Raw genomic sequence first — 13,607 nt, forward strand, 5'->3', positions numbered from 1 at the left:
AGCCCTTCTCAGTGAGTCAGTAGAAGAGACGGGGCAGTGGGCTCAGGGGAAATGGAGCAGCTTCAGGTTCCCGCTCAGGGGTTTGCGGAGCCCAGCCCTCTGGAGCAGTGAGGTCAGACACTGGGAACCTGCGGCCTGCTTGCCAGGAAGGCCCCGGGGAAGCTGCAGCCCTGCCACCTTGAACTGACTTCTTCCTCACCTCGTCTCTTCCCCCAGCTCCATGTTCATGCTGAGCTTCTACTTGACCTGTTTCCTGCTGCTGACCTTGGTGGTGTTTGTGTCTGTGATCTACTCCTGCGTGAAGGTGAGTCCAGCTGACACCTGCGTCCCAGCCACCTTATTCCCACTCTGCGCAGCCCTGGTAGGGGCCCCTGCCCAGGGCCCTGAGATACCCAGGAGCCCGAGTATTGTGCTTGGCATGGGGGAGAGGGGTGTGATGCTGGTCACACCTCTGGATCGGCATCAGCACAAGCTAGCCTAGAGGTGGGTAGTTTGTCAGTGGGAGCCTTGTTCTTACTAACTGCTTTAATTTGCCCTTGCAAATCTTTGCAACCAGAAGATACTGTCACCGCTGCTCCTGTCCTCGGTATCAGGTAGGACACAGGAAGGGCACGTGGGACAAAGCCTGCCACAGAGCAGTGGTCAGTGAATATTTGCCGAGAAAATGAGTGCAGAAGAGACTCTCTCAACACCCCCTTCAGTGCTCCCATGTGCCCTGGAATTTTCCCTGGAAGGGATCTCAGAGATGAAGAATTTTGAGCCCCTGTCCATATGGATGAGCAGTGAGGCCCCAGGGTGGTTCAGTGTTTCGGACAGGGCTGCAGAGCTGCCTCGTGTACAGGAGCACGGCTCCTGTTCTGTGTTTTTCTCCCACACCCTCTCCTCAGCATGCCATGCCCCCCGTCCAGGCTGTGTCCCTCAGTGGGCCTGACGCCAGCCGTACTGGTCTGTTGTAGAAACCACTCAGGCACCTGCCTTGCGCACCAAGCCCTGTCCTCATTTCCTTCCCCAGTGGTTTAAGAATTCCCGTCAGGGCCAGCCTGGGCCCTCTGCAGCAGCGGCTGAGCCTCTGGGCCTGCACACGCTCACTGGAGCTGAGCCCCTGGGGTGGGGAGGGCCAGGCCCACCGTCGCTCCCACACACTCCACAGTCAGCACCAGGTTCTTCTGGACGGAGGGGACCTCTGTCACCTCCAAAATCCCCTTTCTCTCTCCACCCTCCAAACAGGTGCCTTCATTAGTCTGGTGGCTGCCCAGTCACCTCATGGTCAAGGTCTTGGTGGACTGATTATCAGAACTGGCAGGGGCCATGGGAATCCCCAGGTGTGGGTCAGCCGTCCTACTGGCAGGTACAGAGTGGACACCCAGAGAGGGGCAGGGCCGGCCAAGGTCACAGGGCAAGTCTGTGTGGGAAGCGGGAGTCAAGCCGTGCGCCGTGGGTTTACCCTGGTTCCCGCCTGTGCACCAGCGCCCCTTCCTGGAGGCCACCCTCCTTCCCGCCGTTGCAGCCACCTCCTGCCTCTTGGTGGCGCTGTTGCCAAGGCTGCCCCAGCTGGCTGTATCCAGGTGGGCAGGTCCGCTCCCCACCACGGCTGTGAAAGGACACTGCACATTCACAGCAGCCAAAACATGGGAACAGCCCAAGTGTCCGTCAGCGGATGAGTGAACAAAACAGGGTTTATAACTGCAGTCAAACGTGATTCACCCACAAGGAGGAATGAAGTGCTGTTACGTGCTACAACATAGATGACCCTTGAAAACATTGTGCTGAGGGAAAGAAGCCAGACACAGAAAGTCACACATTGCATGCTGCCACTTACATGAAATATCTAGAATAGGCAAATTCACCGAGACAGAAACTGGATTAGCAGTTACTAGTGGCTGGCAGGAGGGAGAATGGGGAGTTACTGCTTAACGGGAACGGAGTTTCTGTTCGGGCTGATGAAAGGTTTTTGGAAATACAGGGTGTCCCACAGGTCACCATACGTAGGGAAAATGCATAGGGAAATTGTAGCTAAATGTACCTTTATTTACAAAATATTCATTACACAGTTTAACCAAGTTTTTTCTTGGTGAAAAACTTGGGACACCCTGTAGGTGGCAATGATGGTTGCACAACACTGTGATTAATGCCACGGAATGGTACACTTAAAAATGGCTAAAATGGCAAATTTTATGTTCTATATATTGTGCCACAATAAGAAAAAATCACGACCACCTACCAAACAAAGCACACCCTAGCTACAATGCCCTCTCAAAAATCTTTTTGCTGAACTCCAGAGTTCTTAATTCTTTAAAATTAAGTTGTGAACTGAGACAAAGTCATTATTTGTTTGTTTCTTTTTTCAGAAACTTCATTAGCCCATTCAAATTAGGATCGAAGCTATAGGTAGTCTAGTATTTTTTAACTGGAACCTGAATTTCCTCTCTTCTGTCAGCGGCTTGGGCGAACCTGAGTGACACCGACTACTTCCACTCGAGTTCCCTGATTGGCTCGCAGGCCTGGTGGCCAGTCCGGGAGGAGGCGGAGGACGGGCCCACTCTCCTGCCTGCCCCACCGGCACTGGCTGTTTGAGTTAGTGCTTTGGTCTCCTGAGTTCTTATTTCCACTGTTCCAGATTAGTTACGAAATTGTCCCTGCCTCCTTTCCTATCGTTGAATCTACCTACTTTGCTGTCAATGCCGAGTTCAGTAAGCTCGTTCTCAATTCCATTTTCCCGCCAGTGGATTTTCCTGCCTCTGTTCTGAGGAGGCCTCGGGTTCCTCAGGGAGGCAGTGGAGGGACACCTACCTCTCCGCCCCCATCCACGCACTGCCCCTCCCCACTCCACCCTCCATCCTGGCCCCACATCCTTCCCCCCGGGGAGCCTGCTTTCTCCATCCTACACATAGAAGGTTCCAGAGAAGACTTCGTTTAGAAAGAAGAATGCTGCCTGGCGTGCTAGGTCTGGAGCCTGCTGCTCTGGGCCTGCAGTCAGCACGTCCAATCTTCCCTCCCCACGTGATTCACCATCTTCGCAGGCGTTATTCGCCTTCTGGACAGCACGGCCCAACCTAGAAAGTTGCTCGTAATTTGAAATCCTTTTCCCTTTAATTATTCTTTCCTCTTTTGTGGTATGGATTAAACTGCACACTAAGTTGTGAAAGAGGGATTCTCCCACATTCTCCCCTTTGGCATTGGCGGCAGGGAATGTCACCCTGCCCGTGCCCCTAGCAGGGGACATGGACCTGTCACTGAGCTCCAGCACACACCGAAGGTGGGTTGACTAAATTAAGTTATTGTATCACCTTTTCAGGGACTGCTGTGAAGCTGACTGGACTGCACTTTTCTGTGTCATTCGGTTTTCCCTTTGAGAAACAGAACTCGGAGCTCAGAAATATTCTGTCTTATTTCCAGTCTCTTGGAAGTCATAGCTTGCGGCTTTCCAGTGAGATACAACGATTCCTAAATTACTCCACGGCACGAGCTCTACTGATCCAAAGCCAAGCGGTGTCGGTTTCTTTCTCTAGTTCCTTTACTTTGCCATTTTCCCAAAACAGCTTGGACTTACTTCCTTAAACTGTCCATATTTTAACCTTTTTGAAGAGAGAAATGTGAAGAGCATGTAGACTGAATTAGTCGTCTTCCATGTCTGCCGGGGAAAGTTCCCTTGGTCTGTTCTGGTTTCTCCCTTCCTGCCAAGTGCTCTGGTTGCCTTTCTATCTCGGGTGTCGTCTTTTCCTGACCCAGCGTGGTGCAGTTTACACACCCCTAGACTTCTCGGGGAGGCTGATTTGGTGCCTTAGTCCTCATCTTGTCCTGAAGTCCTGGGCTCGCTTCCCAGGGCATCGGCTGCCTGCCGGAGCTGTCCTTATCCCTCAGGTGCCTTGAGGACCATTCCCCTGAGTGCCTCTGTTGGTGATGCCATCCTAGAGGGCCAGGCTGTATACCTGCTCACATCACTCCTTCCTCCCCTTGGCATCTGTGATGACCCGGGCCCCAGAACCGCTTTTCTCAGAGAAAACCGTGTTAAATCCCTCCCCAACATCACACATTGTCCACAGACTCAGAGAATCTCCTGCTGGAAGGGGCCCCTGCAGAAAGGGAGCCCAGCCACCCACCTGAGACTGGACTTTTCCATAAGAACCCTGCAAGGGCTGGGCCGGCCCGTGCGTGGTTACCTCTGAGGATGGTGAGCTCACTCACGTCTCCTGAGTGCAGGCCCTGCCCTCCTTGGCTGCCTCTGACTGTGTCATCGGGCTCCCTGCAGCTCCTGCTTCATCGTCCTGTGTGGCATCCCACCACCCAGATGGAAAGCAGAGTGTGGCTCTCTCCTTTCCCCCACTCTGGTCCAGGCCCCCGGCCTTGCTGTGGCTCATAAGCTCATCCTTAATCAGAAGGCCACACTCTCCTTCCTGGCAGCTTGGGACTTGGGTACAGATGGGCCCAGTGGGAGTGCTCAGCTCCATAGCAGAGTGAGTGTGTGTGTGCATGTGTGTGTGTGTGTGTGTGTGTAAATCTCCCTCATCCTCCAGCCTGCTGGCCCCCCCTAGGTCTGCATTCCACTGACCCCCTCAACCCAATTGCCTGAGCCCCTGTGATCTGTGGCCAGAGCCCCTTCCAGGCCCCATCTGCTCTGCACAGTCTCCAGAAGAGCCTCTCCTTTCCCTGCAGCCCAAGTGCAGCTAAGTCCCACCTTGCTGGCTGTCCTTTCTACCACTCCACCCAGACTCCTGGTCCACAGTTGGTAAAACAGGGTCTTCCTGTGCCACCAGCACCCCTCACCTCCCAGGTGTCTTCTCTCCTGTGAGGACTTTAGAATCCCATGCTCACCTTTCCACCTACATGCTCAGGGGTACATTTCCTTTCTCTGGGAAAGGATGTCATTGCCATACACATGTTCATTTAGGGAATGCAGACCTCTTCGTTCCAGGAGGCATATCATAGGTTCCCCCTGTGACTTCTAACTCAGACAGTCCAGGATCCAGATGTAAGATATGCCACTTGGAGCTGTATTTCCTGAGCCTCTGAGGTGGCTTTTATTGCATCTAGTTTGCAGATGAGGAAACTGAGGCTCAGAGAGGTGAGGCAATTTTCCCTAGGTAGAGCTAGGGGTGGTTATAGCTAGGATTGAAACCCAGATGGGTCTTGACTTCAGAACCCGTGGTCCTTCCCCTCCAGGATGCTGTGTTTGTTGATATGTCCAGTTGACTCCTAAAGGGCCAGGTGATGAGAACAGTGGTGTGGAGCCCTTCTACCTGCCTTGTTTGGCCTCTGTGGTTTGGTTTTGTTTTGTTTTGTTAGAGACAAGTCTTGCTCTGTCACCTAGGCTGGAATGCAGTGGTGCGATCATAGCTCACTGTAACCTTGAACTCCTGGGCTCAAGCTGTCCTCCCACCTCAGCCTCCCAAGTAGCTGAGACTATAGGCGTACACTACCATGCCCAACTAATTTTTCTTATTTTTTGTAGGGATGGGGTTTTGCTGTGTTATCCAGGCTGGTCTCAAACTCCTGCACTCAAGTGATCCTCCTAGCTCGGCCTCCCAAAGTGCTGGGATGACAGGAGTGAGCCACTGTGCTCAGCTACTGCTTCCTTTATTAGCTCCTTGTCAAAAAGACTGTTTTCTTATATTTGTTGCCATCTGATTTCATCACCTTCTTACATCTCTGCAATACCCTGGTCCCACATCACAGAGCCCCAGGGAGGTCATCGATTTGCCTGGAGATGCCCAAAGAAGCTAGGACCGCGCACCCCATTCATGGTTTATTAATATGTACCCGCTCCCATTTTTCATGTTGAATTGATTTGAATTAATCAGATTAGGAATGTACTGGTTCTGAACTTATATTTTAAAAATTGATTTTTTTCTGAGCTGTGGTTATGAGCAGGCGTTAAGCAATGGGTTGGCACAGACACAATTATCCTGATAGAAAAATGCTCTCCGGGATCTGATCGCGGCTGTGCTATAGCCCCGGGAAGAGACTCTGCCGGGTTAGTAAGGTTGGAATTCAGAGTTGACATGAAGATGGACTTTCTGATTACAGGAGATGAGACACTGTATAAACCAATAGATACCAAGACAGGATGGGGACTCTTCTGTAGACTTCAAAAGAGCAACAAATCCCTGGTTTCTACTGAGGGTTTAAAGTCAAAAGTAAGTCCTTTTAAAGGTGTCAAGGGAAGTCAGCTTGTAGCAAGTCAATGCATAAAGGCTCAATCATTCATTAGATAGATGCTAGAGCTACATCTAACATTGATTTAAAAAAACAAACAAAAAAAACAATAGCCTGCAGTTCTTCTCCTAGCCTCTGGATGGCCCCATGGGGCTCCCAGTCACATACTCACCAAGAAGCCTGTGTGCATATCCCGTTCCTTAACCGCCTTTTGTAAAGAAAGTTTTAGTAGGTATCCTAACCTTTGCCCAAATCAGTCGTTACATTGGTGGTTCCACAATAATGGAGGAAGCCCTTCAACCAGTGGGTGGGGTGATCAGACTGAAACAGGTGCAACATGGGGGGTGGGGAGGAGTGAAATGGCAAAATTTTAAGCAGCTAAAGATTTGAAACCATATGTCATTCCATTTCAGAGTGAGATCCTTATGCTAGTGCCAAAACACTTTCCCCAGCTGTGAAACCAAAAATTTCTTTAAATGGGAAACAAGGACATCATTCTTATTGGCAAAATAGCTCTTTAAAATGCAAATATTAACTAACTTTTCTGTTGCATTTAACAGCTTACAAAGCACTTTCAAGTGCATCACTTTACTGAGTCTTCGTGGCCACTCTGGGAGATAAATGTTCCCTATTTACTGATAAGGAAACTAAAGCTCAGAGCATCTAATAATGTCCCCAGGATCACACGGCTAGTAAAGAGGCTGAGCAGCATTTTTAAAAATAAGAGCTTTATCAAGATCTAATTTACATACCATAAAATTCACTTTCCTAAAGGTGGATAAACTTGTAATTCACTAGCTTTTAGTATATTCACAAAATTGTGCAACTATTGCCACAATCTAATTCCAGAACATTGTCATCATCCCCAAAAGAAACCCCATATCCATTATCAGTCACTTCTCATTCTCAGATCACCACAGCCCTGGCAACCACAAGCTACTTTGTCTGTGTGAATTTGCACGTTGTGGACGTCTCACATAGATAAAATCATACAACACATGGCCTTTTGAGACTGGTTTCTTTCACTGAGCATAATAGTTTCAAGGTTCATCCATGTGTAGCATGTAACAACACTTTATTCTCCTTTATTGTCGTATAATAGTCTATCATGGGTATATAACACATTTTGTTTATCTATTCATCAATTGATGGATATTTGAATAATTTCCACTTTCAGGCTGTTAGGAATAATGTTGCTACGAACATGGGTATACAAATACCTGTACATGTCCCTGTTTTCAGCTCTTTTGGGGTATATACCCAGAAATGGAATTACTGGATCAGATTCATAATTCTACGTTCAATTTTTTTGAGGAATCATGATACTGTTTTCCACAGTGGCTGCATCATTTTACATTCCTACCAGCAATGCACAAGCATTCCAATTTCCCCATATCCTGACTAATACCTTCTTTTACTTTCTTGATGGTGTTATTTGAAGCACAAAAATTCTATTTATTTATTTATTCATTCATTCATTCATTCATTTATTTTTAGGGACGGGGATCTCACTCTTGCTCAGGCTGTTCTTGAATTCCTGACCTCGAGCAATCCTCCTGCCTCGGCCTCCCAGGGTACTGGGATTACAGGCATGAGCCACAATGCCCGACCCATAAAAATTCTTAATATTGATGAAGTTCAGTTTATCTATTTTTTTCTCTTGTGGCTTATGCTTTTGGTGTCATCTCTAAGAAACCATTGCCTAATCCAAAGCAACAAAGATCTACTCATATGTTTTCCCAGAAGAGTTTTATAGTTTAGAGTTTAGGTCTCTGATCCATTTTGTGTTAATGTTTGTATAGGGTGTGAGATAGAAACCCAACTTTATTCTCTGGCATGTGGACACCCATTTGTCCCAGCACCATTTGTTGAAAAGACTGTTCTTTCCCACTGAATTGTCTTGGCACCTTATCAAAATCAATTGACCATAAATGTAAGGGTTTATTTATGGACTCTCTTAATCTTTCTTTCTTTTTTTTTTTTTTTTTTTTTTGAGACAGAGTCTCACTCTATTGTGTTGTCCAGGCTAGAGTGCCTCAAATTCCTTGGCTAAAGCAATCCTCCTGCCTCAGCCTTCCGAGTAGCTGGGACTACAGGCATGCACCACCATGCCAGGCCAATTTTTCTATATATATTTTTAGCTCTTCATATAATTTCTTTTCTATTTTTAGTGGAGATGGGGTCTTGCTCTTGCTCAGGCTGGTCTCGAACTCCTGAGCTCAAACAATCTGCCCGCCTCGGCCTCCCAGAGTGCTAGGATTACAGGCGTGAGCCACTGCGCCTGGCCTTAGTCTCTTTCTATCAAGCAGGATTTTAATCCAAGCTTGTGCTTTCCTAGGCATGCATATCTTTCCCTCTACTGCATAAAAGTTTCAGTTAGTGTCTCTTATATATATATATATATATATATAATATGTATATATATAATATGTATATATATATATACACACACACACACACACACACACACACACACACATACACACACACAGACTTCACACTTCATGGGATTTTTTTCCTTTAATACATTGTACTCTGGATCCTTGAGTGTGGCCGTTTGACTGAATCCAAATTTTACAGAACAAATCCTTTTAATAAAGGATTTTGTTTTGTGAAGTTTGGATTCAGTTGCGGGGCCGCACTTGGGGACCTGGAGGGCCACACATGGCCTTGAGGCCACAGGTCCCCACCCCTGTGCTGGAGTGTCTCCTTTCTTATCCCAGAGGGACGTGCTTTTTGAGAACAATGCTACAGACTTGATGGTGCAAGAACACAGCTGGGACACCCCCCTGCTGGGGACATGGAGCCCAAGGTCTCCAGCTCTCAGCCTCCGGCCTGTGCAGCTGCCAGGCCCCTGCGGCTGCTGCAGCCTCCTGTGCTCTGTGTCCCCTCTTCCCTTGTGCTGAATAGGAAGTGGCCTTGTGGGAGGGTGCAGGAGGATCCTGGAGTGGGAAAGGTGTTCTGCCTCCCTACACACACAGCCCAAGCCCAAGACTGAGGGGTGAGCAGGGCCCTTACTTTTTGTCACAAACTCTGAAGGGTCTAAGGTTTGATTTTACCCTACTTACAAGCGAGTAAGTTAGCTTGTTACTGTTTTGTGGATGCTGGCAGGAGACACAAGAGTCCTAGGTCAGGGGCAAAAACACTCTTATTACTCATGGTGCCGACAGCACACGAGCATCGGCTTATTTGTGTTGGTTCCTCTGCCCCTGGAGTCCCACGGGGGCAATGTGAGGGAACCACGCGGATGCTGCATGTGCGGTGGGTTTGGGTTGCGGCTGAGGAACGCTGGACCAAGGGCCCAGCCCCTGGTGAGCTAACAGGAAACCCTGCAGCGCACAGGCCAGTTCCCCTCCCCGCGGGGTGTGGGCAGTTACATGGTGGTCATGCTGTGGCCGCTTGACCTACTTGGATGTGTGTGTGACCAGCTGCAGAAACCCTTGTATCGGGGCATGGGTACACCCTGTGGTCTAGCACACTCTACAGGAACGTGCAGGGCTGCTCAGGGCCAGCCATCGGGGAGAAGCCTTCACCTGCTTCCCTCCCCACAAAAGCCAGGGCTGCCCCGAGAGCCCTACAGACGGGAGCCTCCAGAGAGAGGATGTGGCTTGCTCAGGACCACCCAGGCAAAGCCAAGCCAAGAACCCAGGCTTCCCGACTCCTGGCCCAGTGCTTTCTCTGCCCTCGGGGGTTTCAGCCGGTGGCCTCACCAAGAAGCGTTGGGGTGGGGAGGATGGGAAGCCGGCATCCACTGCTTTGCTTCTATGTCTGTCAGCTTCTTTGTTAGCCCAGGTTGCATGGGGGATGAGGAGGACATGGCGTGCAAGGCCAACTGCCTCAGATTTGGTGGCAGAAATGGGACTTAGGAGCCTGGTTATTACCAAAACTGCAGTGGGTCTGTGAGTAGACATGTGGTTTGTCTAGTTGAGGAACATACAGGAAGGGCTGGGTGGGGGAACGGCAGGTCCGTGGAGCTTCGTGCTGAGGAACGAGCTCACTGAGTTTGCCTGTCTAGGCCTGCCCCCCTCCTGCTGCCCGCGGCTCCGTCCCTCCCCACCAAGCCCAGCCCCTTCCTCCAGATGCCAGGTCCTCTCCTAATCCTCAGGCCCACAGCCGCCCGCTCCTTCCCAGAAGGCTCCCCAGGCCTCGCCCAGAAAGTTCTGGGCCCCTCCCTGATTATAACTGCCCAGGGTCCAGCACTCACCCAGCAGGTCAATGTCCTTTTTCATCTGCTTCCCTGTCGGGTCAAGATAGCACCTTTCCTTTCATCCTGCCTCTCTCACCTGTGGGTCCCGGGGGGCACACACCTGGCCAGCTGCAGTCTGTGAAGCCGTGGTGCAGGCTGCGGGGACACCCTGGGAGGCACCTGGACTGTGCTAGAAAGAGACACAGGTGGGTCCACTGAGCTCCTCTCAGGTGGTGCGTGGCGTCCTCTCTGAATGCTCTCACGTCTCTCCCGCCCTGTCCCCGCAGCTCTTCCCCTCCCCGCTGCAGACCCTCTCCAGGAAGATCGTGAGGTCCAAGATGAACAGCACTCTGGTTGGGGTGTTCACCATCATCCTGGTGTTCCTGTCGGCTTTTGTCAACATGGTGGGTGGCTCCACGTCCTCCTAGTGCCTCCCCAGCCCCGTGGGACCAAACCCCGCAGGACCGTATACCCGACAGGCACGGGCAGGGAGAGTTTACCTGGAAATCCTATTCATGTCTCACCTCGGTGCCGAGATCACATTTGACTCAGTGCGTCTCACACAGGTTTTTAGCTCTTCACTCTCAAGGCTGGAGGAGCCAGAAAGAGCTCAGGGGCAGGCCCCACGCGTGTTTAAGAGCCCTGCCTCGGGAGGGCACACCAGCTGCACCCCTCTTTCAGCCAGGGTGGCTCTTCCTGCCTGGCCTCTTCCTGCCAGGGCGGCTGGGCAAACCTTGCCTGGTCCTCAGCCTCTGCCAGTTCTGTCCCCTGTCGGTGTCAGGCTGCACTGAGACCGAGGATGGGCTCCCTGCTGCCTGTGGGTGGGGTGGGCTGCCCCGCCTGGCCCCAGGAGCTGAGCCTCTCCTCCCTGCCCCTAGTTCATGTGCAACTCCAAGGACCTGCTGGGCTGCCTGGCGGAGGAGCACAACATCAGCGCGAGCCAGGTCAACGCGTGCCACGTGGTGGAGTCAGCCGTCAACTATAGCCTGGGTGACGAGCAGGGCTTCTGTGGCAGCACCTGGCCCAACTGCAACTTCCCCGAGGTACTGGGCCCACAGGGGTTGGGGACAGCATTGGTGGACAGCGCTTGCCCTACCCCACTCTGCCCTCAGCTGCTCGGGACATTCGGAGGGACAGTGAAGGGCCCACGGCTCACTGTCGTTCTAGGGATCTTCTTCCTCCAGTTTCTCACTCCTTGTGCCAGACGCTGGTGGACAGGGACAGCTTCCCCAGTATAACAGTAACGGTGATGACAGTGTAGCTATTGTTTCTATACTGTTTACCTGCCACTGCGGCTGAGTGTGTCACATGCCTTTACACCTTAAATCCTCCCAACAACCCCGTGACTAGATACTATATTATCTCTGTGTGGCTTGATGCACAGAGAGGTTAAGGAATTTGCCCAAGTTCACACAGCTAGTAAGCAGCAGAGCCAGAGCTCTCATGCAGGTTGTCTGGCTCCAGGGTTCATGCTGCTGACATGAGGGTGGAACTTTCTGGACCCTCAGCTTCTGCAGCAGACCCAGCCCCACCTCAGGAGAACCCACCTGAGCCCCCCAGCTGTTAGGGCCAGAGAGCAGGGAGGGAAGCAAAGGGAGCCCAATCCCAAACCAGCACCACCACGAACTTCACCCGTGCACGGTGTACAGTTCAGTAGATTTTAGTGTTGTACAATTTCTACTGCCATCATCATCGTAATCTAATTTTTGTCAGCCCAAAAAGAAATTCTGCACCCACAGACATTTGGGTTTGAAAAATAACACCAAGAATCCTTATTCAGAGAATGGCACATATTAAGCACCTGTGGTGTGCAAGGCGCTTCGTTCACGTTGCCCGTCTGTCAGGGAGCAGCTTGCTGGAGCTGCAGGGCCAGGCTTCCAGCCCCGGCACCCACTCCCTGCCTGGGCCATTCCCACCCCGGCTCCCTGCTTGGTGCTCAGGTGAGACCTGTAGGGTGGTGGCAGTTCCTGCCCTTCCTGGGAGGAAGGTCCATGCTTTCATCTAATTCCCAAAGCTCCTGTGACTCACAGCAAAGGTTCAGGGTGCAGCTGAGGGTCACAGTGGCTGCCACCCGCTGGCCTCCCTCCCCGACCCTGGGAAGGAGCCTGGTGCAGCTCCCTGTGCACAGACAGGGCAAGGAAAGCCATGAGGAGCAGAGCTCGGCCACTCACCTGGACAGGCCTGTGCCCCCCTCCCGGGGCCCACGACAAGCTCCTGCAGGCAGCCATGCTGCACCCACCCTCCCCTCCCCAGCCCCTGTTCCTCGCACACCCAGCTGAGAGCCCACGGAAGCAGCGTTTCTGCCTCCTGAGGGCTGTGTGCCGAGGAGCAGAGGCTATCTTTGGTCTCGTACCTTCCCCTCGGCGGTCGCTCCCCGGGAAAAGCTGAGGCATGGTGGGGAGAGGGCGGCGCTGGCCGTGTTCTGACACGCCTGTGGGAGAGGCTTGGTCCCAGCCTTCAGCCCTCACCAGCCCTGCTGCCTGCAGAGCTCTCAGGCTCGCCACCCCCCAGGTGTTCTTCCTGGTTCAGCAACTCCTCACAGACCCCGGGTCCTTGGGGGACCCCAGCATTAAGCCTTGGCCTCCTGGTTGTCTGAGCCCAGGGTCTGAATGGGAATCCAGGCTGGCTCTTTGGGGATCACCTAAGGACAGGTCGCTAGGACTCTGGGCATGCCTTCCTCCACTGCCATGCCCAGTGGAGACTTGGGGCTGCCCCAATCCTATCCCAAGGGGACCCTCGCATTCCCCGTCTTGGCTCCAGAAGGCCTGGGGAGGCAGAGGGTCAGCCTGGGGTCCACCCCTGCCAGCCACCACCATTTGGCCTCCAGGTCAAGGCAGCAGCAGCGTGCAAATAGTACGGGTCCGGAAGCCTGACTCAGAAATAATGGTGCTAAATTTAAAAGGAAGGACAAAACAATAGATGCTGATGCGTCTAGGATTAGCATCAGGGGACAAGAGAGCAGAAGGGGACCTCTGAAATCACCTGGTTTGGCCCCTCAGGGTCTAAGAAGGAAACTGAGGCTCAGAGACCAGAAGGGCCTTCCCCAGTGTAAATAGTGCAGGCCTCAGTCCCTCACCTGAAGCCTTGGGGGCCACATATATTTTGGACTTTGGAATTCTTCAGATTTTAAAAGGCTGCCTCACACCCCCAGTGGAGTCTGGGCAGCACCTGGTAATGACACATCGCAATCTGTATGCAGCAAAATGTGTGACTGGGCACCAGAAGTAGGGTCAAGGCAGTGACCAGCATCCCATCAGTTAGGGCAGGC

At 51.9% G+C, this 13,607-nt stretch overlaps 1 protein-coding gene across 3 annotated transcripts in view; it reads left to right on the forward strand.

Moving 5' to 3' along the window:
- ADCY5 (adenylate cyclase 5) overlaps positions 1-13,607 on the forward strand; it is a 149,484-nt gene that overhangs the window by 121,485 nt on the left and 14,392 nt on the right. For all 3 annotated transcript variants that reach the window (XM_045540126.1, XM_045540127.1, XM_045540128.1), the window contains exons 12-14: positions 217-304; positions 10,627-10,743; positions 11,218-11,382. In XM_045540126.1, coding sequence (XP_045396082.1) covers positions 217-304; positions 10,627-10,743; positions 11,218-11,382 — 370 coding nt within the window. The remainder of the gene's footprint in view (positions 1-216; positions 305-10,626; positions 10,744-11,217; positions 11,383-13,607) is intronic.

The sequence above is a fragment of the Lemur catta genome, chromosome 1, assembly GCF_020740605.2.
Source record: "Lemur catta isolate mLemCat1 chromosome 1, mLemCat1.pri, whole genome shotgun sequence".
Taxonomy (NCBI): Eukaryota; Metazoa; Chordata; class Mammalia; order Primates; family Lemuridae; genus Lemur; species Lemur catta.